Source organism: Rhinolophus sinicus, chromosome 14, assembly GCF_057876585.1.
Source record: "Rhinolophus sinicus isolate RSI-liver-muscle chromosome 14, RSI-T2T, whole genome shotgun sequence".
NCBI classification, from domain to species: domain Eukaryota; kingdom Metazoa; phylum Chordata; class Mammalia; order Chiroptera; family Rhinolophidae; genus Rhinolophus; species Rhinolophus sinicus.
The window spans coordinates 111,799,138-111,824,036 of NC_142514.1; the positions used below are offsets into that span (position 1 = coordinate 111,799,138).

General features: G+C 37.4%; 1 protein-coding gene across 1 annotated transcript in view; it reads right to left on the reverse strand.

Annotated features, from left to right (window-relative positions):
- Positions 1–23,935, reverse strand: part of C14H11orf65 (chromosome 14 C11orf65 homolog) — a 53,424-nt gene extending 29,489 nt beyond the window's left edge. Inside the window, exons 1-2 of the mRNA XM_074337119.2 lie at positions 23,855–23,935; positions 18,080–18,172 (exon numbers count right to left, since the gene is read on the reverse strand). Of these exons, the coding sequence (XP_074193220.2) occupies positions 18,080–18,172; positions 23,855–23,935 (174 nt within the window). The remainder of the gene's footprint in view (positions 1–18,079; positions 18,173–23,854) is intronic.
- Positions 23,936–24,899: the final 964 nt, after the last annotated feature.

A 24,899-nucleotide genomic window follows, 5' to 3' on the forward strand; every position in this document is an offset into this window, starting at 1 on the left:
GGTGATGGAAAGAGAACTGATTCTGGGTGGTGAACACACAATGTGATATATAGATGATGTATTACAGAATTATACGTCTGAAGTTTATGTAACTTTACTAACAATTGTCACCCCAATAAACTTAATAAAAAAAAATGTTAACTAACAATATGCTGCCTATAAAAGACAGAGCTGAAATACAAAGATTAAGAATGCTGAAAGTAAAATAGTGGGTAAGATGTACCATGCAAAGAATAATGAAAAATAATTTGTGTGACATAGCTACACTAACCTTAAAACAAAGAATATTACTAGAGATAAAGAGGGACACTTCATAATGATAAAAAGGTTCAATTCACAAGAAAGATATAACAATCCTAAACTGATATTCGGCCAATAGCATGGTCTCAAAATACATAAAGCACTAGGAAAATAGACAAATCTTTAGTCATAGTGGAGATTTTAAGACACCTCTCTTAGTAACTTATAGTATAACTATGCAAAAATAATCAGTAAAGATATAAAAGCTTTGATTAACATAACTGACAAATTTGGCTTAATTCACATCTGTACAACACTATGCTCAACAACTGCAGAATACATATTCTTTTCAAGAACAGATAAAAATGTGTTTAAAATGGACAATGAAAAGAGGATTGAAATCACAAAGCAATTAAGATAAAGACTGGTAACCAAAAGATAATGATTCTCAAATGTTTGGAGATTTAAAAGTATAATTATAAATAACCAGAAGAAATCAAAGTAGAAATTTAAAAATATTTTGAGTTGAATTTGATGATGAAAATATGACATACCAAAACTTTACACTACAGCTAAAATCAAGCATAGATAAAAACTTATAGCCATAAGTGCATATATCAAAAAAAGTCTGAAAATCAATAAATTCAGCACCCATTTCAAAAAGTTAGAAAAATAACAGCAAATACAACTCAAAAAAGATGTAAATACGAAACTACTAAATAGCAGAAAATGGTGAAGTAGGAAAGAAATAAACAATATAAAGGAACAACAAAACTGAAAGTTGGTTTTTTGAAAAGACTAATAAGTGAGAAACCCTGATAAGATTCGTCAAGAAAGAGACATATCAGTGTTTTATTTTTGTTATCAGAGGGAAAGACTCTAGAAGTTATAATTTTAGTGCCCTCTTGGGTTAAGAGATTGTTTAGTAACACGAGAAATATTTACAGTGCCCCATCTGAAATGTGACAAGATACTGAATGGATTTATTAACCTATGGATCGGAAATTGGCTAAACGGAGACAGATTTTTCAAAGTGCGATAGGAATTTAAACAAAAGTCTCAGTACCTACCCCACGCCCACCTGACGAGTAGATCAGAAATAGTAACACAGGCCACAACTGCCCAGGCCAGTGGAACAAAGGAAGGAAAAAAAAAAAAGAAAGAGACATATATGCCTTCCCATGTTTATTGCAGCATTGTTCACAGCAGCCAAGATATGAAAACAACCTAAATGTCAACCAATGGATGAATGGATAAAGATGTAGTGTGTGTGTGTGTGTGTGTGTGTGTGTTATTCAACCACGAGAAAGAAAAACTGACATCCTGTCATTTGTAGTAACATGCATGGACCTTGAGCACATTATTTTAAATGAGATAAACAAGACAGAGAAAAATAAGCACTGTATGATATCACTTATATGTTGAATCTAAAAAACTCAAACTTGTAAAAACAGGGAGTAAAATGGTGGTTACCAGGAGATAGGAGGAGGGGGAATAGGACAGATGTTGTTTAAGGGTAAAAACTTGCAGTGCATAATAAATAATTCCTAGAGATCTAACGCAAAGTATAGTGAATATAGAAAAACAATAATCATCAAACTTGCTAAGAGACTAGAACTTAATTATTTCAACCACTTAAAAGAAAGGTTAATTATGTAATGTGATAGAGGAGCTAATTATCACTACAATGGCAATCATATTACAATTATTATTTTAAAAATAATTTTAAAATAATTTTTTAAGTACAGTTGGCATTCAATATTAGTTTCAGGTATACAACATAGTGATTAAACATTTATATAACTTACAAAGTGATCACCCTGATAGATCTAGTACCCATCTGACACCATATGTAGTTATTACAGTATTATTGACTATATTTCTTATGTTATACATTACATTCTCCATAACTATTTTCTAACTACCAATTTGTATTTCTTAATCTCTTTCCCCTTTTCACCCACCCCCCCGACCCTTCTTCCAGCTGGCAACCATCAAAATGTTCTCTGTATCTATGAGTCTGTTTCTGTTTTGTTTATTTTGTTCTTTAGATTCCACATGTAAGTGAAATCATATGGCATTTGTCTTTGTCTGTCTGATATAGTCCACTCAGCATAATACCCTTCAGGTCCACCCATGTTGTTGCAGGTGGCAAGATTTCATTCATTTTTATAGCTGAGTAATGTTCCATTGTATATATGCACCACTCCTTCATTAACCATTCATCCATTGATGGACACCCAGTTTGCCTCCATATCTTGGCTATTGTAAATAACGCTGCAATGAACATATAACTGCACATACCCCTTCGAAGTAGTGTTTTGGGTTTCTTCGGATACCAGAAGTGGGATAAATGGTCCTTCTTTTTCTCGTATTATAGTTTTTGTTTTAAAGTCTAGTTTGTCTGGTATAAGAATTGCTACTCCAGCTTTTTTCTTTTTCCATTTCCATTTTCACGAACTATCTTTTTCCATCCGTTTACAGTCAGTCATGTGTGTCTTTCGATCTGAAATGTCTCTCTCTTTTTTTTTAAAGATTTTATTGGGGAAGGGGAACAGGACTTTATTGGGGAACAGTGTGTACTTCCAGGACTTTTCTCCAGTCAAGTTGTTGTCCTTTCAGTCTTAGTTGTGGAGGGCACAGTTCAGCTCCAGGTCCAGTTGCCATTGCTAGTTGCAGGGGGCACAACCCACCATCCCTTGCGGGGGTCGAACTGGCAACCTTTGTGGTTGAGAGGATGCGCTCCAACCAACTGAGCCATTCAGGAGCTCAGTGGCAGCTCAGCTCAAGGTGCCGTGTTCAATCTTAGTTGCAGGGGGCAGAGCCCACCATCCCTTGTGGGACTCAAGGAATTGAACTGGCAACCTTGTGGTTGAGAGCCCACTGGCCGATGTGGGAATCGAACTGGCAGCCTTTGGAGTTAGCAGCATGGAGCTCTAACCGCCTGAGCCACCCGGTGAGCCCTGAAATCTGTCTCTTGTAGGCAGCATGTATGTTGCCACGCAGCAGCCTACCCGTCTGTCTCCTCGTACTTGCCCCTAAAGAAAGGAGAGTCTGTGAGATGGATCCTTTCAGGGACTTTGCTTCACCTTTGTGCTTGCACGTTATGTCTCCCTGTTTGGCCCCAGAAAGATGGCTGGTCAGCCAATGATGAGTAAGATTCCCCACGAGGTGGACAACTCAAGCCAGGCACAGTCTAGTGAGGACCCACTAGAGAACTTGCGGGGTCGATAGAAGTGGGCACAGCCCCCCACCTTCCCCCAGCTAAGGAGAGCCTCTGCCTCTGTGGCTGCATTTCTTCCCACAACCTGCGAGGGAAGAGATTCAATGATGTGCTCTCCATCTATTCATATGCATAAAGGTTTTGTCCCTTAGGGCAGTACATACATCCTGAGACTTATGGTTCCGCTGCCTGCAGGCAAGGGTGATTGGCTTGAATCAGTTTTTTATTATAATGTATAGGATTCACAGATCTTGAGATTGACAATCTTTATCCTCACCTAACTAATAAAAGCTAATGCGTAGGCCTGATTCAGGGCCCAGTCCTTGAGGCTGGAGTCCCTTGGCCCCGCTTGTACTCTATTCATGGCTACTGTCTTTTCTTAACCCTGTGCTGCCCTCCTCACTCCCCACAACCCTCCTCACGCAGGATGCGACACATATATAAGGGTCTTGTTTTCTTATCCATTCAGCCACCCTATCTTTTGATTGGACTATTTAAACCATTTGCATTGAAAGTAATTGTTGATAGACATATTGCCATTTTATTGTTCATATTATTTATTTATTTCAGATTAAAGAAGTCTCTCTAACTTTCCTTGTAATGCTGATTTGGTGGTGATGAATTCTTTTAGCCTTTTCTTGTCTGGGAAGTCTCTGTCCTTCAATTCTAAATGATAGCTTTGCTGGGTAGAGTAGTTGGTTATAAGTCTTTGCTTTTCATCACATTGAATATTTTGTGCCATTCCCTTCCGGCCTGCAAATTTTCTGTTGAGAAATCAGCTGACAATCTTATGGGAGCTCCCTTGTAAGTTACTAGTTGTCTTTCTCTTGCTGTTTTTAGGATTCTCTTTGTCTTTAACCTTTGCCATTCTAATTATAATGTGTCTTGGTGTGGGCCTGTTTGGGTTTATCTTGTTTGGGACTGTGCACTTTCTGGGCTTGTATGTCCATTTCCTTCACCAGGTTAGGGAAGTTTTCAGTCATTATTTCTTCAAATAGGTTTTCAATTCCTTGCTCTCTCTCTTCTCCTTCTGGTACCTCTATGATGCAAATGTTGTTACTCTTGATGCTGTCCCAGAAGCCCCTTAAACTAGCCTCATTCAAAATTTTTTTTCTTTTTGCTGTTCTGATTGGGTGTTTTCTGCTACTTTCACTTTTAAATTGCTAATTCAATCCTCTGCTTCATCTAATCTATTGTTGATTCCCTCTCATGTATTCTTTATTTCAGTTATTGTGTTCTTAATTTCTGACTGATTCTTTTTTCAATATTTTCTATCTCCAATAATTATTATTGGAGATAATAATAAAATAAGGAATGAGACAGTAGTTATCACTTCTATTTACCAATTTACTGAAGGCTCTAGTAAATGTAGAAGGGCAAAAAAAAAAGAAAAGAAATTGTATAATGATTAGAAAGGAAAAAAGAAAAATTCCTTATTTGAGGGTAGCATTTTTGCTTATGCAGAAAATCCAAAAGAATCTGTGTAAAATTATTAGAATTAATAAATGAAGATAGCAAACTTGCTTGGAACAAAGCAAATAAACAAAAATTGATTATCTTCTTATGTACCAGTATCAAAAACTGGAAAATAAAAATTTTCTAATTGCCACTTATAGAAGCATGAAAAAGCAAGGTATAAATCTAATAAAAGATATGCAACTCCTCTATCCAGAAAATGATAACAACATTATTGAGAGAAATTATAAGACACTTAAATGATGTTGAAGATTGTGGTTTCTAAAAGAAGATGCTGATATGAAGTTTGGGTGCCACATGTTTGTTAGGGATCAACACCTATTAAAAGAAGGGGAAGAAAGGATTTGAACTTCAATCTAGGCACCACAAAACCTGGGCTAATCTTGCAGGGAGCTCTAGAGTGAATATTGCCCAATAAAGTTGTTTTACCTCAGAGTGGTCTTTACATCCCCTTCCTCACCTCCACCCCCCACATGCTCAGGCACTGGATTCAGGCTGCCCTGGAAACAGTTGACCTCAGTTAACACAATGTGCACAGCTGGAGGCTCTCTGCTGATCACACTCCCTGCAGTTAGGTAGTACAACCCTCTTGTGAAGAGGAATCTGAGCAGCACATCTCCATGTGCATTTAGTACATTTGCAATATTTTACAGCTATTGTCTATTTCCAGAACATTGTCATCATTCCAGAAGGAAACCCCGCTACCCATTAAGTAATCACCCCATAGCTTCATCTGTCCCAGGGTTTTGGATCTGCCTGTTCTTGTCCTGTCTGCCATCCCTTTCCTCTGGAGGCTGTGGGTAGCATATGGCTTTAAGTAATAGAACACAGCTCAGCCCTGGGACTGCATCAAGGTGGTAAAACAAAGGCAAGCCTCAGTGAAGATCCCTCAAGAAGCTACCAGCCAGGTCAAAATACACAACCACAATTTTTTAGAAAAAGGTCTATATTTAACGTCCTGGTCACAGCAAGCCACACAAGGAATGTGTACCTTTGTCTCTACAGCTGCTACCACAGTGAGGAATGAGGGATATTAGGTGGGTAAGCAAAACACCACAATGCTTTCTTTCTGAAATTTAATAGCCTTTTCTTCATTAAGCACTCTCCTAAGTTTTGGTTGCCCTAAGTTTTGTTTTTTTGTTTTTCAATTAAATTCCAGATTTCCAAAAACAAGTTGATTTTGACAGTGATTTTTAGAACTCCTTATTCCATTACTTTCTATGATGGCGGAGAATTTGTGTGTGTGTGTGTGTGTGTAAATTGACACGCTAATTCTAACATTTATATGGAAATAGAAATCATCTAAGAATAGCCTGGAAGTATCTTCTTGAAGAAGAATTATAAGATGGGAATACTTCCCTACCATGTAACTGACTTATTATAAAGCTATAGTAATTAAGAAAAAGGTAAAAAAATAAACCAATGAAACAGAATAGAGAATTCAGAAACAGACTTATACATAAATGGTCACTTGTTTCATGATAAAAGTAGTACTGCAGAGCAGTGGAGAAAGGGCTATTTGTTTAATAGCTTTTAATCATTTGGATATATATGTGGAAGAATATGAAAGTTATCTGTACCTTACATCATACACAGAAAATCAATCCCAGGCGGATTGAAGGAGGAGGGTCAGTGTGGACTGAGTCAGAGTGGTAAAATTGTCTTCAAGGTTTCCCCCATATGAAGGTCTCAGCAGAGATGTCTCTGCCCAAGTCCTCGGATAAAGAGACCTAGGAATGAAGGCACTGGGATAGGAATGTAAATACTGTGTGTAAGAGCATGCCCAGCCATGAGGACCTGATTCCTTGAGTGCAACTTCCTTAAGAAGCTATAATGCATTGGCTGTGCACAGTCTTGTGTGAGGAGGAGGAAGCTTTCCACTGAGTGGTCTGTCAGGTAAAGCCTTTGTAATTGCCTGTGACCAGGTCTGAAAAATAATGTAGGGTTTTAACCAGGAGCCAAACTCCTAAAAAGAGGGTCAACTTAATTAATTAGTAGTCAGGGAAAGGCAAATTTCAAAACTGACACTATTAAGTGCTGCACCAAGGATTCTGAAAGATTGCTGATGGTGAATGTGAATTTGTACAGTAATTTTGGAAAACAGTTTGGCATATCCTATCACCCAGCAAGTCCATTTCTAGGTGGAGTAGAAACCAAAAGAAAATGCACAAGTGCATAAATAAGACATAAATAAGAATATTCTGAGAAGCAGTCATTATAATAGCCTTAAATTGGACAAAACCCAAATGTCAATCAACTTTAGAATAAATAAACAGCAGTATATTCAAAAATGGAGTACTGCCATTATTTTTAATAAAACAAATGAAGTTTAGCTTGGGCAGGGCAAGGTCTGCGGCCTGCAGTGGGTACCCTCCCAGGAGGCCCCTGGGCTGGTGCACCTAGTGGCTAGCTTCAGATTAAGCCAGAGCATCAACCGGCCATCTCCAAGGATAACACACCCAAAGGGCAGACTGGGCAGGCACCAGAACCCTGCTGAAGCAAATCCTTCTTTGTAGAGTCATCCCCTGTACCACAGCTCCTCAATTGTAGTCATAGCCAGTCCTCATAACCAATCAGCCTGAGTGTCAATCCCTCCCACTGATGTGTAAACAGCAATCGAGGCTCAACTACAATAGGAGAGCACACATAACCCACACAAGAGACACACCTGGAGCACCCAACTCTGGTGACCATGTAGGCTGCACCACTGGGACCCAAAGGACATCTACTACATAAGGCCACTCTACTAATCCCGGGAGGCATAGAAGCCCTACCTAATACATAGAAACAAACACAGGGAGGCAGCCAAAATGAGGAGACAAAGAAATATGTCCCACATGAAAGAACAGAATAAAGCTCCAGAAAAAGAACTAAACAAAATGGAGACAAGTAATCTACCAGATGTAGAGTTCCAAACACTGGTTATAAGGATGCTCAATGATCTCAGGGAGAACTTCAACAAAGAGATAGGAAACATAAGAAAAAACCAGTCAAAAATAAAGAATACAGTAACAGAAATGAAGAATACATTATAGGGAATCAACAGTAGATTAGATGAAGCAGAAGACTGAATCAGCAATTTTGAAGATAAGTTATCAGAAAACACCAAATCAGAATATAAAAAATAAAAAAGAATCCAAAAAAAGAAGAGAGAGAGAATAGTTTAAGGGGCCTCTGGGACAATATCAAGCATAACAACATTTATGTCATGGAGATACCAGAAAGAGAAGCAAGAGTTTGAAAACTATTTGAAGATATAACCCGGTGAAGGAAATAGACAGATAAGCTCACAAAGCACAGACAGTCCCAAACAAGATGAACTCAAAGAGGCCCACACCAAGACACATCATAATGAAAATATCAAAAGTTAAAGACAAAGAGAGAATCTTAAAAGCAGCAAGAAAAAAGCAGTTAGTTACCATAGGAGCTCCCATAAGACTGTCAGCTGATTTTTCAACAGAAACTTTGCAGGCCAGAAGGGATTGGCAGCAAATATCCAAAGTGATGAAAAGCAAGGACCTACAACCAAGATTACACTACCCAGCAAAGCTATCATTTAGAATAAAAGGACACATAAAGAGCTTTCTAGACAAGAAAAAGCTAAAGAACTTCATTACTACCAAACCAGTATTATAAAGAATCTTAGAGGGACTTCTTTAAGATGAAATATATATAAATAAACACACACACACACACGTGACAAAAAAATGTATATGCATTTTAAAAAAGGAAAAACTATTAAAATTGTAATACTCAATATATACCGATAACAAAAGATAAAAACAAGTCACGTTTGACTTCCACAATTAAAAGAGGTACTCAAAGTGGTTACCATCAGCGTAATTTTAATACAGTTTTTTCCTTTCTTAAAATGTGTATGTATATTTTTGGATATGTATATATATATATGTATATATATATGTATATATATATATGTATATATATATATATATATATATATTTATATGGAGAGAGAGCGCTATAGATATACATATAGTTATCTATATATCTATATATAGATATAGATACAAATAATAAAAAGGCAAGAACTACATATCTATCAACAATTACTTTCAATGTAAATGAATTAAACGCTCAAATTCAAACATAGGGTGATTGAATGGATAAGAAAACGAGACCCTTGACGTCATAGGAATGGCGGCAGCGAGGCACTCTTTTTGACTTCTCCTCTGGATCTTATCACAAATGAGATATTTATAACCCATCAAAGGACTCCCTGCTCATCACACAGAACAGCTAAGAGACTCGTGCAAGGATTACTGGCAGGTGGGCAAATTGGGTGAGAAGGGGAAGAGGGAAGGGAGCAGAGTGGAGACGCAGCCCACATCTGCGGTGGTGGAAACGCTGCCAGCATCCGCAGCTGCAGAGACGCAGGGGATCCCAGGACGGAACAGAGAACACAAAAGCCAGGAGGTGGGCTCTTTCCCTGCGTCCCACAGCTGATTTCTCCCACTGAGAGGGCAGCATATCCAGCATTTGAGGCAATAACCTCAGCTGACACCTCCAGTTGGGCCTTAGGCTGGACAAAGGACACAAACTCCATACCTGGGCCCCTCCACCCCCCGCTCTTCCAATCCTACCCCCGCCCTTCCAGAGACTTAAACTGGCCCCTGAACTGAGGAGTAGTGTCAGATTACAGAGGAGCCTTAGTGCTCAGGCTCTGGGAAGACTGGCGGGCAGCTCTGACCCAGGGAAGAGGCTGGAAAGAGTGTGATTTTTTCTGCGCTAGGAGAGAAGAGACTCCTCCACCCCCAGCCCCCACCCTTTCTGGCCGGCCTAAGGCAGGGCAATTACAACTGCGGAGGCACTCCCAGGGATCAGCAGTAGGCAGCAAACGCAGCTCTGGGCTTTCAGCACCTCAGAAATCTCCCGCCCGCCACACACACACACACACACACACACACACACACACACACAAACACGGAAGAAATGCCCTAAGACTCAGGAGAACTGGACACAGCGCTGGTGGTGCTACTCTCAGTGTGCATATGTGCAGGCAAGAGCAGAAACTTCACTCGCTTTGTAAAAACTACCATCCAGACCCCTCAGCCCCACACATCTAAATCTGCAGTCCCAACGTCACTCTGGACACCAGGTAACCGGCTCTGCCTGCACAATATGCAGGGGACTCTTTGGTACAGCAGAGGACAACCTGGAGATTACTTGGTGGGCTTAAGCCAAGACTGGCGCTGCTTTTTGTTTTGTTTTGTCTTTATATCTTTGATATCTTTGCCTGTGTTCAGTGGGGGGTGTTGGTTGTTTTCACATGTGAATGTATTTGATTTTTTCTTTGTTGTTGTTGTTGTTGTTGTGCTTGGTGATTTGCTTTGTTCTGAAATTGCCCTACCAGAGCCCAGCTTAAGAGGCACAAGATTCAACACACCCAGAGGCCAACTCCAGACCAAACCAGAGTACTACTGGGTTTGACCTACAAGTGACACACCCAGAGGGAATTCTCTACAGGCACAAGAGCCCATAGAGGCCAAACCACATTTAAGCGGTCAACCCTCATGCAGCAGAACACCCTGCGGTGGGCAGAGCCAAGTCTCACAACTAGTCAGCCTAGGAGTTAACCCCACCTACTCACAAGCAAAAAGCAATTAAAGATCTTCTTTAACAGGACAATATACACAACACAAGAGTCACCTTTGGAGCACACGCAGAGGAGAAGAGCGAAGTAGTGCAAGTCAAATATAAAGGACACATACTACATAAGATAACCCAGCAAGAACTAAGAATTCTAGGGGATCTACTTAATACATCAAAGCAAACACAGAGAGTCAGTCAGAATGGGGAAACAAAGAAACATGTCCCAAATGAAAGAACAGAAGAAACCTCCAAAAATGGAACCAAATGAAACAGAGGTAACCAACCTATCAGAGACAGAGTTCAGAACACTGGTGATAAGAATGTTTAAGGAGCTTAGAGACGACATAAAGAAGGACGTAGAAATCATAACGAACAACCAGTTAGAACTAAAGAACACAATTACCGAAATAAAGAACTCACTTGAAGGAATTAACAGCAGGTCAGATGAAGCAGAGGATCGAATCAGCGACATAGAAGACAAGTTAGTAGAGATCACCCAAACAGAACAACAGAAAGAAAAAAGAATAAAAAACAATGAAGATGGTTTAAGAGACCTCTGGAATAACATCAAGCGCAACAACATGCGCACCATAGGAATACCAGAAGGTGAAGAGAGGAAGCAAGGGATCGAGAACATATTTGAAGTAATAATGTCCAAAAACTTCCCTAACCTGATGAAGGAAACCAACATACAAGCCCAGTAAGAACAGAGAGTTCCAACCAGGATAAACCCAAACAGGCCCACACCAAGACACATTATAGTTAAAATGGCAAAGGTTAAAGACAAAGAGAGAATCCTAAAAGCAGCAAGAGAAAGACAGAGGGTTACATACAAGGGAACTCCCATAAGACTATCAAATGACTTTTCTACAGAAATATTGAAGGCTAGGAGGGAGTGGCAGGAGATACTCAAAGTGATGGAAAACAAAGGCCTACAACCTACATTGCTTTATCCAGCAAGGCTATCATTCAAAGTTGATGGAGAGATAAAGAGCTTCCCAGAAAAGAATAAGCTAAAGGAATTTATTACCACCAAGCCAACATTGCAAGAAATACTAAAAGGACTTCTGTAAATAGAAGAAAGATGAAAACAATCTAACTACAAATTTTAAAATGGCAATAACTATGTACCTATCAATAATCACTTTAAATGTAAACGGATTAAGTGCTCCAATCAAGAGACATAGGGTGGCTGAGTGGATAAGAAAGTAAGACCTTTGCATATGCTGTATACAAGAGACTCACCTCAGATCAAAAGACACACAGGCTGAAAGTGAAGGGTTGGAGTAAGATATTTCATGCAAATGGAAATGAGAAAAAAGCTGGAGTTGCAATACTTATATCTGACAAAGTAGACTTTAAAATGAAGAACATATTAAAAGAAACAGATGGGCACTATATAATAATAAAGGGATCGATCCGACAAGAGGCCATAACCCTAGTAAACATCTATGCACCCAACATAGGAGCACCTAAATATATAAAACAGATATTGACTGCCATAAAGACAGAGATCAACAGTAACACTATCATAGTAGGTGATTTCAACACACCTCTGACAACAAGGGACAGGTCTTCCAGACAGAAAATCAATATGGAAACAACAGCCTTAAATGACACATTGGACCACTTGGATTTAATCGACATTTTCAGAGCATTTCACCCCAATGCTGCAGAATACACGTTCTTCTCAAGTGCACATGGAACATTTTCCAAGATAGACCATATGTTAGGCCACAAAACAAGTCTTGATAAATTTAAGAAAATTGAAATCATACCACTTGTCTTCTCTGACCATAGTGCTATGAAATTAGAAATGAACTACAGGAAAAAGACTGGAAGACACACCAATTCATGGAGGCTGAATAACATGTTCCTAAATAATGAATGGGTCAACCAGGAGATCAAGGAAGAAATCGAAAGATATCTCGAGACAAACGAAAATGAAAACACGACGACTCAAAATCTATGGGATGCTGCGAAAGCAGTCCTAAGAGGGAAATTCATAGCATTGCAGGCCTACCTAAATAAACAAGAAACATCACTAATCAACAGTTTATCTTCACACTTAAGGGATCTGGAAAAAGAACGGCAAAATAAACCCAAAGGGAGTACAAGGAAGGAGCTAATAAAGATCAGAGTGGACATAAATGAAACAGAAACCAGAAAAACAATACAAAAGATCAATGAATCCAGGAGTTGGTTCTTAGAGAAGATAAACAAAATTGACAAACCTTTAGCCAGACTCATTAAGAAAAAGAGAGAGAGGACCCAAATTAATAAAAATCAGAAATGAAAGAGAAGTGACAACAGACACTGCAGAAATACAAAAATTTTAAGAAATTACTATGAGCAACTATATGCCAACAAATTTGACAATCTGGAAGAAATGAACAATTTTCTAGAGGCGTACAACCTTCCAAGACTAACTCAAGAAGAAACAGAAAACCTGAATACACTGATTACCACCAGGGAAATTGATTCAGTAATCAACCATCTCCCAACAAACAAAAGCCCTGGACCAGATGGCTTTACAGGTGAATTTTACAAACGTTCAAAAAAGAATTATCACCTATTCTCCTCAAGCTCTTCCAAAATTCCAGAAGGAGGGAAGACTCCCAAACACATTTTACGAAGCCACTATCACCCTGATGCCAAAATCCGACAAAGACATCACAAAAAAAGAAAACTACAGGCCGATATCGCTAATGAACATAGATGGAAAAATCTTCAACAAAATATTAACGAACAGAATTCAGCAATACATTAAAAAGATCATACACCATGATCAAGTGGAATTCATCCCTGCTATGCAAGGGTGGTTCAACATCTGCAAATCAATTAATGTGATACACCACATTAACAAAATGAAAAATAAAAATCACATGATCTTATCAATAGATGCAGAAAAAGCATTTGATAAAATCCGGCAGCCATTTATGATAAAAACCGTTAAAAAAGTGGGAATAGAGGGATCATATCTCAACATAATAAAAGCCATATATGATAAACCCACAGCTAACATCATACTCAATGGGGAAAAGCTAAAACCATTCCCCTTAAGATCAGGAACAAGGCAAGGTTGCTCACTTTCTCCACTTCTATTCAACATAGTGTTGGAAGTTCTAGCCACAGCAATCAGACAAGTAAAAGAAATAAAAGGCATCCAAATCAGTAAGGAGGAAATAAAATTGTCATTATATGCAGATGATATGATACTATATATAGAGAACCCTAAAGACTCCACCAAGAAACTATTAGAGCTGATAGATGAATTTAGTAAAGTAGCAGGTACAAAATTAATATTCAGAAATCAGTTGCATTTGTATATAACAATAATAAAACATCAGAAGGAGAAATTTAAAAAGCAATCCCATTTACAATTGCTCCAAAGACTATAAAATACCTGGGAATAAATTTAACCAAAGAAGTAAAAGATCTATACTCAGAAAATTATAAGACACTGAAGAAAGAAATGAAAGAAGATACAAATAGTTGGAAACACATACCGTGTTCATGGATAGGAAGAATTAATATAGTTAAAATGTCCATACTGCCTAAGGCAATATACATATTCAACGCAATTCCTATCAAACTACCAACGATGTTTTTCACAGAAATAGAACATATAATCCTAAAATTTATATGGGAGCATAAAAGACCCCGGATAGCCTCAGCAATCTTGAAAAATAAGAACAAAGTGGGAGGTATAACGATACCTGACATCAAATTTTACTACAAGGCTACAGTAATCAAAACAGCATGGTACTGGCATAAAAACAGACACATAGATCAATGGAACAGAATAGAGAGTCCAGAAATAAATCCATGCCTATATGGCCATTTAATCTACAACTATGGAAGCAAGAATTTACAGTGGCGGTAAAGATAGTCTATTCAATAAATGGTGCTGGGAAACCTGGACAGACACATGCAAATAAATGAAGCTGGACCACCTCCTTCCACCATATACAAAAATAAATTCAAAATGGCTTAAAGACTTAAATGTAAGATCTGAAACCATAAAATTCCTAGAAGAAAATATAGGAAGAAACTTCACAGACATTACCTGGAGTAAGATTTTTACTGATATATACCCTAGTGCGAGGGAAGTAAGAGAAAAAATAAACGTGGGATTACATCAAACTAAAAGGTTTTTTCACAGCAAAGAAAACCATCCATAAAACAAAATGGGATCCTACTGAATGGGAAAAGATATTTGCCAATGATATATCTGATAAGGGGTTAATATCACAAATTTATAAAAACTCACTCAACTCAACTCCAAAAAAACAAACAACCCAATTAAAAAATGGGCAGAGGACATGAAGAGACATTTTTCTAAAAAGGATACACAGATGGCAAACAGACATATGGAGAAATGCTCAACCTCACTAACAATCAGAGAAATGCAAATAAAAAGCACAATGAGATACCACCTCACCCCAGTCAAAATGGCTATCATCAATAAATCAACAAACAACAAGTGCTGGCAAGGATGTGGAGAAAAGGGAACGCTTGTGCACTATTGGTGGGATTGCAGATTGGTGCAGCCAGTATGGAAAACAGTATAGAGGTATCTCAAAAATCTGAAAATGGAACTACCTTATGATCCAGCAATTCCACTCCTAGGTATCTATCCGGAGAAATCCAAAACTCCAATTCAAAAAACTTTATGCACTCCTATGTTTATTGCAGCACTATACACAGTAGCCAAGACATGGAAACAACCAAAATGCCCATCAGTAGATGACTGGATTAAGAAACTGTGGTACATTTATACAATGGAGTATTACGCAGCCATAAAGAAGAAAGAAATCTTACCATTTGCAACAACATGGATGGACCTAAAGAACATTATGTTAAGTGAAATAAGTCAGACAGAGAAAGACAAATACCATATGATCTCACTTATATGCGGAATCTAAAGAAAAGAATAAGTGAATGAACTAATCAGAAACAGTTTTGGAGACATAGAGGAAAAACTGAGAGTTGCTAGATGGGCAGGGGGGGTGGGGATAAGGGGGAAGGTGAGGCGATTAGAAAACAGTTGGTACCCACAAGATGGCCACGGGGTTTTGAAAATTAATTTGGGGAATGTAATCAATAATGTTGTAAAGATTTTGTAGGGTATCTGATGGACACGTGTCTCATTTGGGAGACCACCTCAGGGATTATGTAGATGCCTGATCACTGCACTGTACACCTGAAGCTGAACAATAATGAATGCCAACTATAATTTTACATATATATACATATATATATGTATATATATGTGTGTGTATATACTTACAAGAAGCAGAGTACAGCATTAGGAATAGAGACAGTGGAAGTGTAGTGGCTCTGTGTGATGTCGGAGGGATGGTGGATGGGGGTGGTTTCACACAGTGTGAGGGATATAAATGATAAACGTCTAAGTATTACTTTGTCTTGTGCACCTGAAATTAAAACAAAAAAACAAAACAAAACAAAAAACAAAACCCTTACATATGCTGCCTACAAGAGACTCACTTCAGATTGAAAGACATACATAGGCTGAAAGTAAAGGAATGGGAACGGTATGACATACGACAATTAAGTTTGTGAACTCATCCTAGAAAAAGTGCTACATACCTCATTGCTGAATATCACTATTGTCACCTTCGAAGTACTCCCCCTTGGGAAGCTATGCACCAATGCTAGCGCCTAGTCTGCCCTTCAAAGCAATTTTGGAACTTTTTTCTGGAATGGCCATCAGAGCTGTTGTTGTATTACCCTTGATGTCCTGAATGTCATCAAAATGTCTTCCTTTCAATATTTCCTTTATCTTCAGGTGAAGAAAGAAGTCATTGGAGGCCAGATAAGGTGGATAGGGAGGGTGTTCCAATACAGTTATTTGTTTACTGGCTAAAAACTTCCTCACAGACAGTGCCATGTGAGCTTGTGCATTATCATGATGCAAGAGCCATGAATTGTTAGTGAAAAGTTCAGGTCCTCTACCTTTTCATGCAGCCTTTTCAGCTCTTCCAAATAGTAACTTGGTTAACTGTTTGTCCAGTTGGTACAGATTCATAATGAATAATCTGTCTGATATTAAAAAAAAGTGAGCAACATCGTTGCAATAAATTTGTGAACTTAATTTTCAGACCTTTGTATTTCACAAAAATGGAAACAAACAAACAAACAAAAAGCTGGGGTAACAATAACTTATACCAGACAAAATAGATTTTAAAACAAAGGCTATAACAAGAGACAAAGAAGGACCCAGTGATCCCACTTCTGGGTATTTATTCTACAAAACTGAAAACACTACTTTGAGGGGACATGTGCATCCATTTGTTCATTGCAGCATTGTTTACAATGACCATGATATGGACACAGCCTGGGTGTCCATTGATGATTGAATGGGTAAAGTGGTGGTACATGTATACAGTAGACTATAGCTCAGCCACGGAAGTGAATGGGTTCTTGCCATCTGCAGAGGCATGGATGAACCTGGAGGGTACTGTGCTGAGTTGCGTATATCAGACAGAAAGACAGATGCAATGTGATTTCAGTTATATGTGGAATCTAAAGAACAAAATAAACAAATGAAACAGAAAGAAACTCATAGATACAGAGAACATTTTGATGGTTGCCACATGGGAGGGGAATTGGGGAGGTGTGTGAAAGAGGGAAAAGGATAAGAAGTACAAATTGGTTGTTACAAAGTAGTCATGGAGGTGTAGGGTATAGCATAAGTAATATAGTTCTAATATTGTAATAACTATGTATGGTGTCAGATGGGTACTAGATTTATCATGGTCATAGATGGGAGAAGGGTTGGGGACAGTGTGAAAAAGGTGAAGGGATTAAGAAGTACAAAATAGTCATGGGGATGTGAAGTAAAGCATAGGGAATATAGTCAGTAGTATGGTAATAACTATGTATCGTGGGTACTAGATTAGTGAAGGGGATCACTTCTTAAATTATATAAACATCTAACCACTATGCTCTACACCTGAAATTAATATAAATAATAGTGAATGTCAACTGTAACTGAAAAATTAAAAAGGAGGGGAAGGTGAAAGGGAATAAGAGACCCAAATTTCCAGGTATAAAACAAATAAGTCATGGGGATTTAAGGTACAGCATACGGAATATAGTCAACAATACTGTGATAACATACTACGGTGTCAGATGGTTGCTGGACTTATCATGGTGATCACTTCTTTAGGTCTATAAATGTTGAATAACTATGGTGTACACCTGAAACTAATATAATATTGTATGTTACTATATTTTAATAAAAATCTTAAAAAACACAAAAACAAAATAGTGATTACTTTTTAGAAGAAGGGAGTTTGCAGTGATTTGCCGAACACCCGAAGGCACTGGTTTGCTTGTGATGTCATTGAGTTATACCTTTAAGTTTTATGCACTTTCTATATGTTTGTAATACTTCAATTAAAAAGTTTGTAAAAAGGAACAACACAAGCACACTGAATATATGAAGTACCCACACATTTTTAAGGGGGAAAAAGATACTATATCAATAAATAATGTCCTTACCTCTTTAGGATTAATGTATCTTACTATCTGACGTGGCTCCCCTTGTCTTCTTATATTAATCACACTTTTAAAGTGTTGGAATACAGCGACATGCTATAGGTTCAAAAACATAAGATTTTATGGTCAGAACTGGGTTTCCTATCTCTAATTAGCTTTTCGCCATTTAGGGCAAAATGAGTAAAAACCATAAAACAGATTTTATATATGTAAATTAGATTTTAGAAATATTATCTACTCAGGGTTTGCTTTGACAAGTTAGGCAGTGTTGCTATTATTCACACAAAGAGTTTTATCCTTAAATTTGTAATTGTATCACTAGCAAGTATAACTAAAATATCCAGAACTTTGGTTGGGTCACTTCTCTGTACTCCAGAATAATATAGGAGAAAGACAAAATATAGCCTAGTGATTAAGAACCCTGACTACGGCATAACACTGTGGCTTCAACTGTTAGTACTTACTGGCTGCATGACCCTGGAAAAGTTGCTTAAACTCTCTGCTCAGTTTCTTATCTAAAATATGGGATACTGATAGTAGCTATCTCATACAGCTGTGGTGAGGAATAAATGAGTTAATATTTGTAAAGCACTTACAACAACTTCTGGAATCAGAAGCACTCAATAAATATTATCTATTATTATCAGTATACAATCCTCCTCGTTTCTTTAGTAATTACACTGACTTACAAACGCTATCTACTTTTCATGTTATCACAGATTTAGTCAAACAATTCCAAACAATTCTTCTATTTTGGAAAACTATTTATTTGGTAACCCTCTCCTCATACCCATTCCACACACTCCCCCAAAAAACCCTTAATAACTCTTGGTAATCCCTGCTATAGCTAGTTTGCTTCTGTTAAATCACATCAAATCAATTCAAGCTGAAGCAATCCATAGCACCCGTATGACAATGTGAAGCCCCACTGCAATTGCCTGTGGAATATGGTGCAGCCCCCATCAACACAAATAATATTCTTTCTGAAAGGAAGATATAATTCCCCCTAAGTAAAACGCCAAATTGAGTGTCAAGAAAAACTTTTGATGGTTTAAAATCTGAGTAGTATCTTCTAAATACGTAGATTACTGTATCAAACCACCCCAAACGTTCGTGACTTAAAGCAGCCACTACTTTCTGTGGGTTGACAAGGAACTTCTGCTGGTCTTGCTTGAACTCACACATGTGGCTGTACTCAGCACCAGATCAACTTGAGCTGGATGATTTAATATGGCGTCACTTTCATATCTGGGTCTTTATCTTGGCTTGTTGGAATGTCTGGGATGCCTGGATCTCTCTCTCCCAATAGACTTTCACTTTGAGTTGCTTCAGAGCATGGAGGTTTCACAGTACCAAAGAAACAGAGAAAGTAGAAGTTGCAAGGCTTCATAAAGCCTTGCCTTGGAAGTCATATAGCATCTGTTATTCTGCATTCTATTGGTGAAACTCAGGATTAAGCAGGCCTCAAGAGGTCAAGTTCCAAGTGTGACTTATGGGAGTTCCATATATACTATGGCCTCACTCAGGGGTGGTCCTGAACAACAGGGGTGAAGAGAAACCCTTCCAGGGACAGAACCTCAAGCAGCATACATGGTTGTGTATCGGCCAAGTACAGGTAGAAAGATGGGCAGTGACTGATGGTTTGGCTGGGTGGCCAGGGATTTGGAAAGAAGGTGGTTAGAAAATTGGTGAAAAGAAGGTCTGGAGAAGAGGTCAAACACCCCATCCTCAAATGCACACCAAGTGTTATGATATTTGTGTCCCATGTGAACGCTCATCAAAGAGCAATCTCAGCAAAGAAGAATCTCAAGAATTTTGTGTGCAAGATGACTATTTCTTTGGAGTCAGTAAGCCTTTTTCCCTAGCCACTGCTATTCCTTGCCCAATGGGCTAACAAAAAAAGTGGCCGTGGCAGCCAGAATGGTAGTTATTCATGGGCTCAGCAACATGGATTTCTACTCACCATATCTGGCTGCTGCCACTGCTGAGTGCTCATTTTCTCAAAACGTTGACCAACACTGAGCCCCTGATATGGCATCACTCCTTGGGGGGATTAGCCAGCTTCCTGTGGCACACTGATTAGTTGGAATACTTCCATATGGAAAGGGCAACACTTTATTCTCACTGGAATTGATTGATACTTTACCCTTTCATATGCACAATGCTTCTACAAAACCACCACCTGTATACTTTCAAAATGTTTTATTCACTGTCATAGTACTCCACATAGCATTGCTTCTGATCAGTGAACTTGCTTCATAGCAAATGTAGTACATCAATGGGCCCGTGCTGATGAAATTCATTGATATTACCTTGTTCTCCATCATCCTAAACTAACTGGCCTGAAAGAATGGTGGAATGGCATTTTAGAAACTCAGTTACAGTTAGAGTTCCAGTGATAAGACTCTTCAGATTAGGATGATGTCCTCCATGTTATAATACTCGTATACGATCTGAAGCAATAATCAACATGGTGATGTTTCTCCCACAGCTAACATTTATGAGTCTCAGAATCAAAGGGTAAAAATGGAAGTGGCTCCTTCTCAGTATTACCTCTAATGAACCATTAGTGAAAATATTGCTTCCTGTCCTATACCTTTGGGCTCTGTGGATATAAAAGTCTTAGCACCTATAGGAGGAATTTTGCCACTAAGGTACACACCAATAGTTTGGTCTACATGATCTTGCAGATCAATGAACTTCTTTAAGAAGATTATTCTGAATTCTTTGTCAGATAGCTCATAGATCTCCATTTCTCTGTGATCGGTTATTGGAGTTTTATTAGTTTCTTTTGGTGGTGTCATGTACTTGCAACATATGTATTCAATATAGGACTTGTATTAAAGATATATGAAAAATTGCTTCAACTGAACATTGACAATGTAATAATAGAGGTGATAGAACTTGGGGGTTAGAGCATTGGGAAGATATGTGAAGAAAAGGGTAGGGATATTTATATCCTCATCATAGATGAGTTGTCAAGTAATCCTGTGTTAGCATGATGGAATAAGAAGCAAAGATTTAAATATTCTTTAAAGCAATAAGGTAACAAATAGAGGAACTAAAAATAATGATTATAATACTGGGAGGAGAGATAAGCAGGACTGTAGAAGATAAGATAAATTCTTTATCTTTTCAGAAAGTCAACAGATCACTTCTAAAGTTAATAAATAAAAATAATTATACAAGCATACTATTTAAAAGGATGGAACTAACTACTATAATATATAAAATGAAAAATAGCTTAAAGTGGTTGCTTTTAGAGTACGAAGGTGAAAAAAAGTGGGGTGGCATAAAAGACTTGTTTTTTAGTATACATTCTACATTATTTTACTACTATAAAAAAGTGTACATTATTACTTCAATAAAATTATTTAAAATGATAGAAAAAAGCTTGCATTTACATTATGATCACTATGCAAATCTTTCACCAATAAGGCCAAGTAATGTGCTAAAACTATACACCCTTATTTAGAAGTCACCCTGTGGGTTATTTGAAGTAGAATGTATCTAGAATCAAAATCAAATGCATCTTTCCATCTTAGAACTATTTTAATTTTCATTAGACTTGAACCATGACTTTCATGGTTAGCTCTTTTTCAGAGTTTCTAACCACTTTTTAAGTCCAACTTCTCAGACATACATTCTACTGCATAGGGCACCATTTTATCTCCAGGTACAATCCTCTTAGAGCCGTTTACCATACTGATCTGATCTGAATTGATTACCATTTATATTTCCTTCAGGTTATGTTATTTTTCTTTTCTTTTTTATATCATTGGTTTTCCTTAAATGTCAGTTGATCCTCGATTGTCCACTAATACAGTCACATGCCACATAACAACAGGAATATGTTCTGCAAAATGTGTTGTTAGGCAATTTCATCATTGTGCAAACATCATAGAGTGTACTTACACAATCCTAGATGTATAGCACAGTATACACATAGACTATAAGGCATACCACTGTCACATATGCAGTTCGTCAGTGACTTAGATGGTGCATGACTGTAGTTAAGTATGAAGTTCTCTATCAATTTTTTAGGGAGCTAGTATAAGTATCCTGAGCTTTTGTGTAAGTCTCCTGTTTTCTCACTGTTCACATAGACGAGTGGGAAGATTGCCTGGGAGCTTTGTGATGTGGGTGGAATAAGTTAATCAACAGGCTGTCTTAGAGGGGTTTTGGTCAGATAGGCAGCAATTAAACAGGGTGTCTCTTAAATACTAAAATTAAGAGGGTTTTAATGTGGGGTGCCAAATCCATGCTAGAATTAGTTTTCCCAGATAGTTCATTTGAACTTCTTAGAAATAAGCCTTAAGGATTTTTTTTTACCCCCCACAGTAAATATCCATGAACCAGCAGATACTTGACAATGATAAATCTCCATCTACCTGGAGCTTTGAGTCTTAAAGTGACAGTGGAGACAAGTGGTACAGCTCTTCCACGTACAGACCTTCAGTCAGCCCCATTGTCTAGTCCTTGTCTTCCAGGTCTTTTAGATTGCTAACTCCTAGTTGATATTCTTTCTAGGGTTTCAATGACAAACCAGCTCTCTCACTGGAGCCCCTTTGAAGTGTATTTAGGGAAGTCTTCTATACAGTTTTGTCCAGTGGTATGCTATCATGTTTTTGGTTTTCCATAAATGAGATAAAAGTTCTTATTTGCTCATGAACTCCCTTCTCTCTATTAGGGTTAAGTTTCTGTATTGTCATTTCAATGGGGTTCTGGAGGAACAGAAAGTGGAAATGTATATTCAGTCTACCATCTTGATCACACACACACACACACACACACACACACACACACACACACACAACTTGTTTATATACATATCTTCTCTACTGAAGCTCCTTAAGGAGAAGGATGTAAAATGCCCAGCACAGTGCCAGAAATATATTAATAATAGGATTTAAAGGTACATGCCTTGTTGGATTTGGATGTAAGAGAAAAGATGTTACAAATGACAGAACTGCTTTAATCTAGATGACAAGTGTTCTGATAGAAACCATCAAAGGAATAGTAGATTTTAAAGAAAAAAATTTTTTTTATTTTAGTGTTGGAAATCAATAGTTATGCCTCAGCATAGGTTTTATAGCTTTGATAGAAGCAATAGAAGCAAATAATGGAAACTATTTTGCAAGACTTCATTAACTGAATCAAAGGTACTCTTGTGTGCTAGAAACACAGCCATACAACTTCACACAACATTTTCAGGTAGACAGAGTCCTGTTGCTATCAGAGAAAAAAAAGTGAAGTCGTTTAGCTCTTGGGTCTCACCTAACCAGGTAAATCAACTTAGAATATTCCTTACTGGATAAGACCAGCTCTACCCATATTAGACCATGATAAGGAACGACTACAATAATCCAGATACCGTGTATTATTAAACTTTAAGTCCTCAAGAGTAAGCACTCAATTAATATTTAATGACTGAATGTATCCCTAACACCTGCTCACACACCTGATTCCATGTTAAGAAATAAAGCTTTTATGGGTAAAAGTCAAATGTGCCAATTTGTGATACTTTCATCGATAGTAGCTATTATTAAAGTGCCTGCCCCAGATGAGGAATTCAATAAATATTTGTGAGGCTAATGAGATAATTAATTAATATTAACTTTTTGAAACTTTAAAAAATGTCTGCTTTGAAAACAAAGGGTGGTATACAACTCTGTAAATATACTAAAAACTATTGAATTATACATTTTAAACAGGTAAACCTTATGATATCTAAATTATATCTCAGCAAAGCTGCAAGACAACAATAACAGAACTCACAAGGAAACTTTTCCAGGCCTTCTGAATTACTCTGGCAGCTCTGTCCCTTTCTGTAAATTCCAGTTCCTGTATCCAAGGCATTTAAAGTCTTAAAAGAAAGATAAGCAAAAGGGGTATATTTAAAATTACTTTATGTACTCCATTATGAAACTGTCACTACAACTCAATGAAAATTAAATGGAAAGTAGTATGGAAAAAAAAGTTCAAATAATGTCACATGTTAAATTTACAGTAGCAATATGGCTCTGAGGTGCTTTATCATAGTCCAAACTAAATGAGTAAGTTTTGCTTAAAATGTTAAAATTCTGAACTGTTACTTGTAAAAGGCTAAATATAAAAGGATTTACAAATCCCAAAGCCCATCTACTATTATGTGCATTATATTTAGAGAGACAGAGACCAAACAGAAAAACTATGTAAAGGATATGCTATTTATTAGGAGAAATCAGAGAAAAACCTATTTATATATTATCTTTAGTTTGTGTTTTTCTTTTGATGTTAAAAATTATTTGGAAGATTAAAATTTAAGATATTTCCTTTCTAACCGTATATTGCTGAGTTTTAAAAACTGACGTTTTTAAGAGTAGTGAGAAAGTGCTCTGTGAAAAAAAAGTATGACATTGATCTTTTTCTTCAAATAGCTTTAATAATATAGAAGGCATGGGGATACAGGTTAAATCTTTGGGTCTGAAGTAAGACCAGGTTAAATCGCACATATTCTACTTCATATTTAGTTGTGTGATCTTGTATAAGTTATTTAACTTATTCAAATTTCAGTTTCCTCATCTGTAAAATATGGGGACTCACAGTACCTATCACATAGAATTGTGAGGAATAAATCAGATAATACAGGAAAGGAAAAGCATTTAGTACAGTTTCTGGCCCATCATAACCATTCAATGAATTGCATCTATTATTATGATACAAACTATTTTCAAAAATAAGAACTATTCACGTGCACTATTTTGAATAAAAAATTGATGTAATAAACATTTTAAATACAATTATTCTCATAATTTACTCTCATAACTATTAGCACAAATAA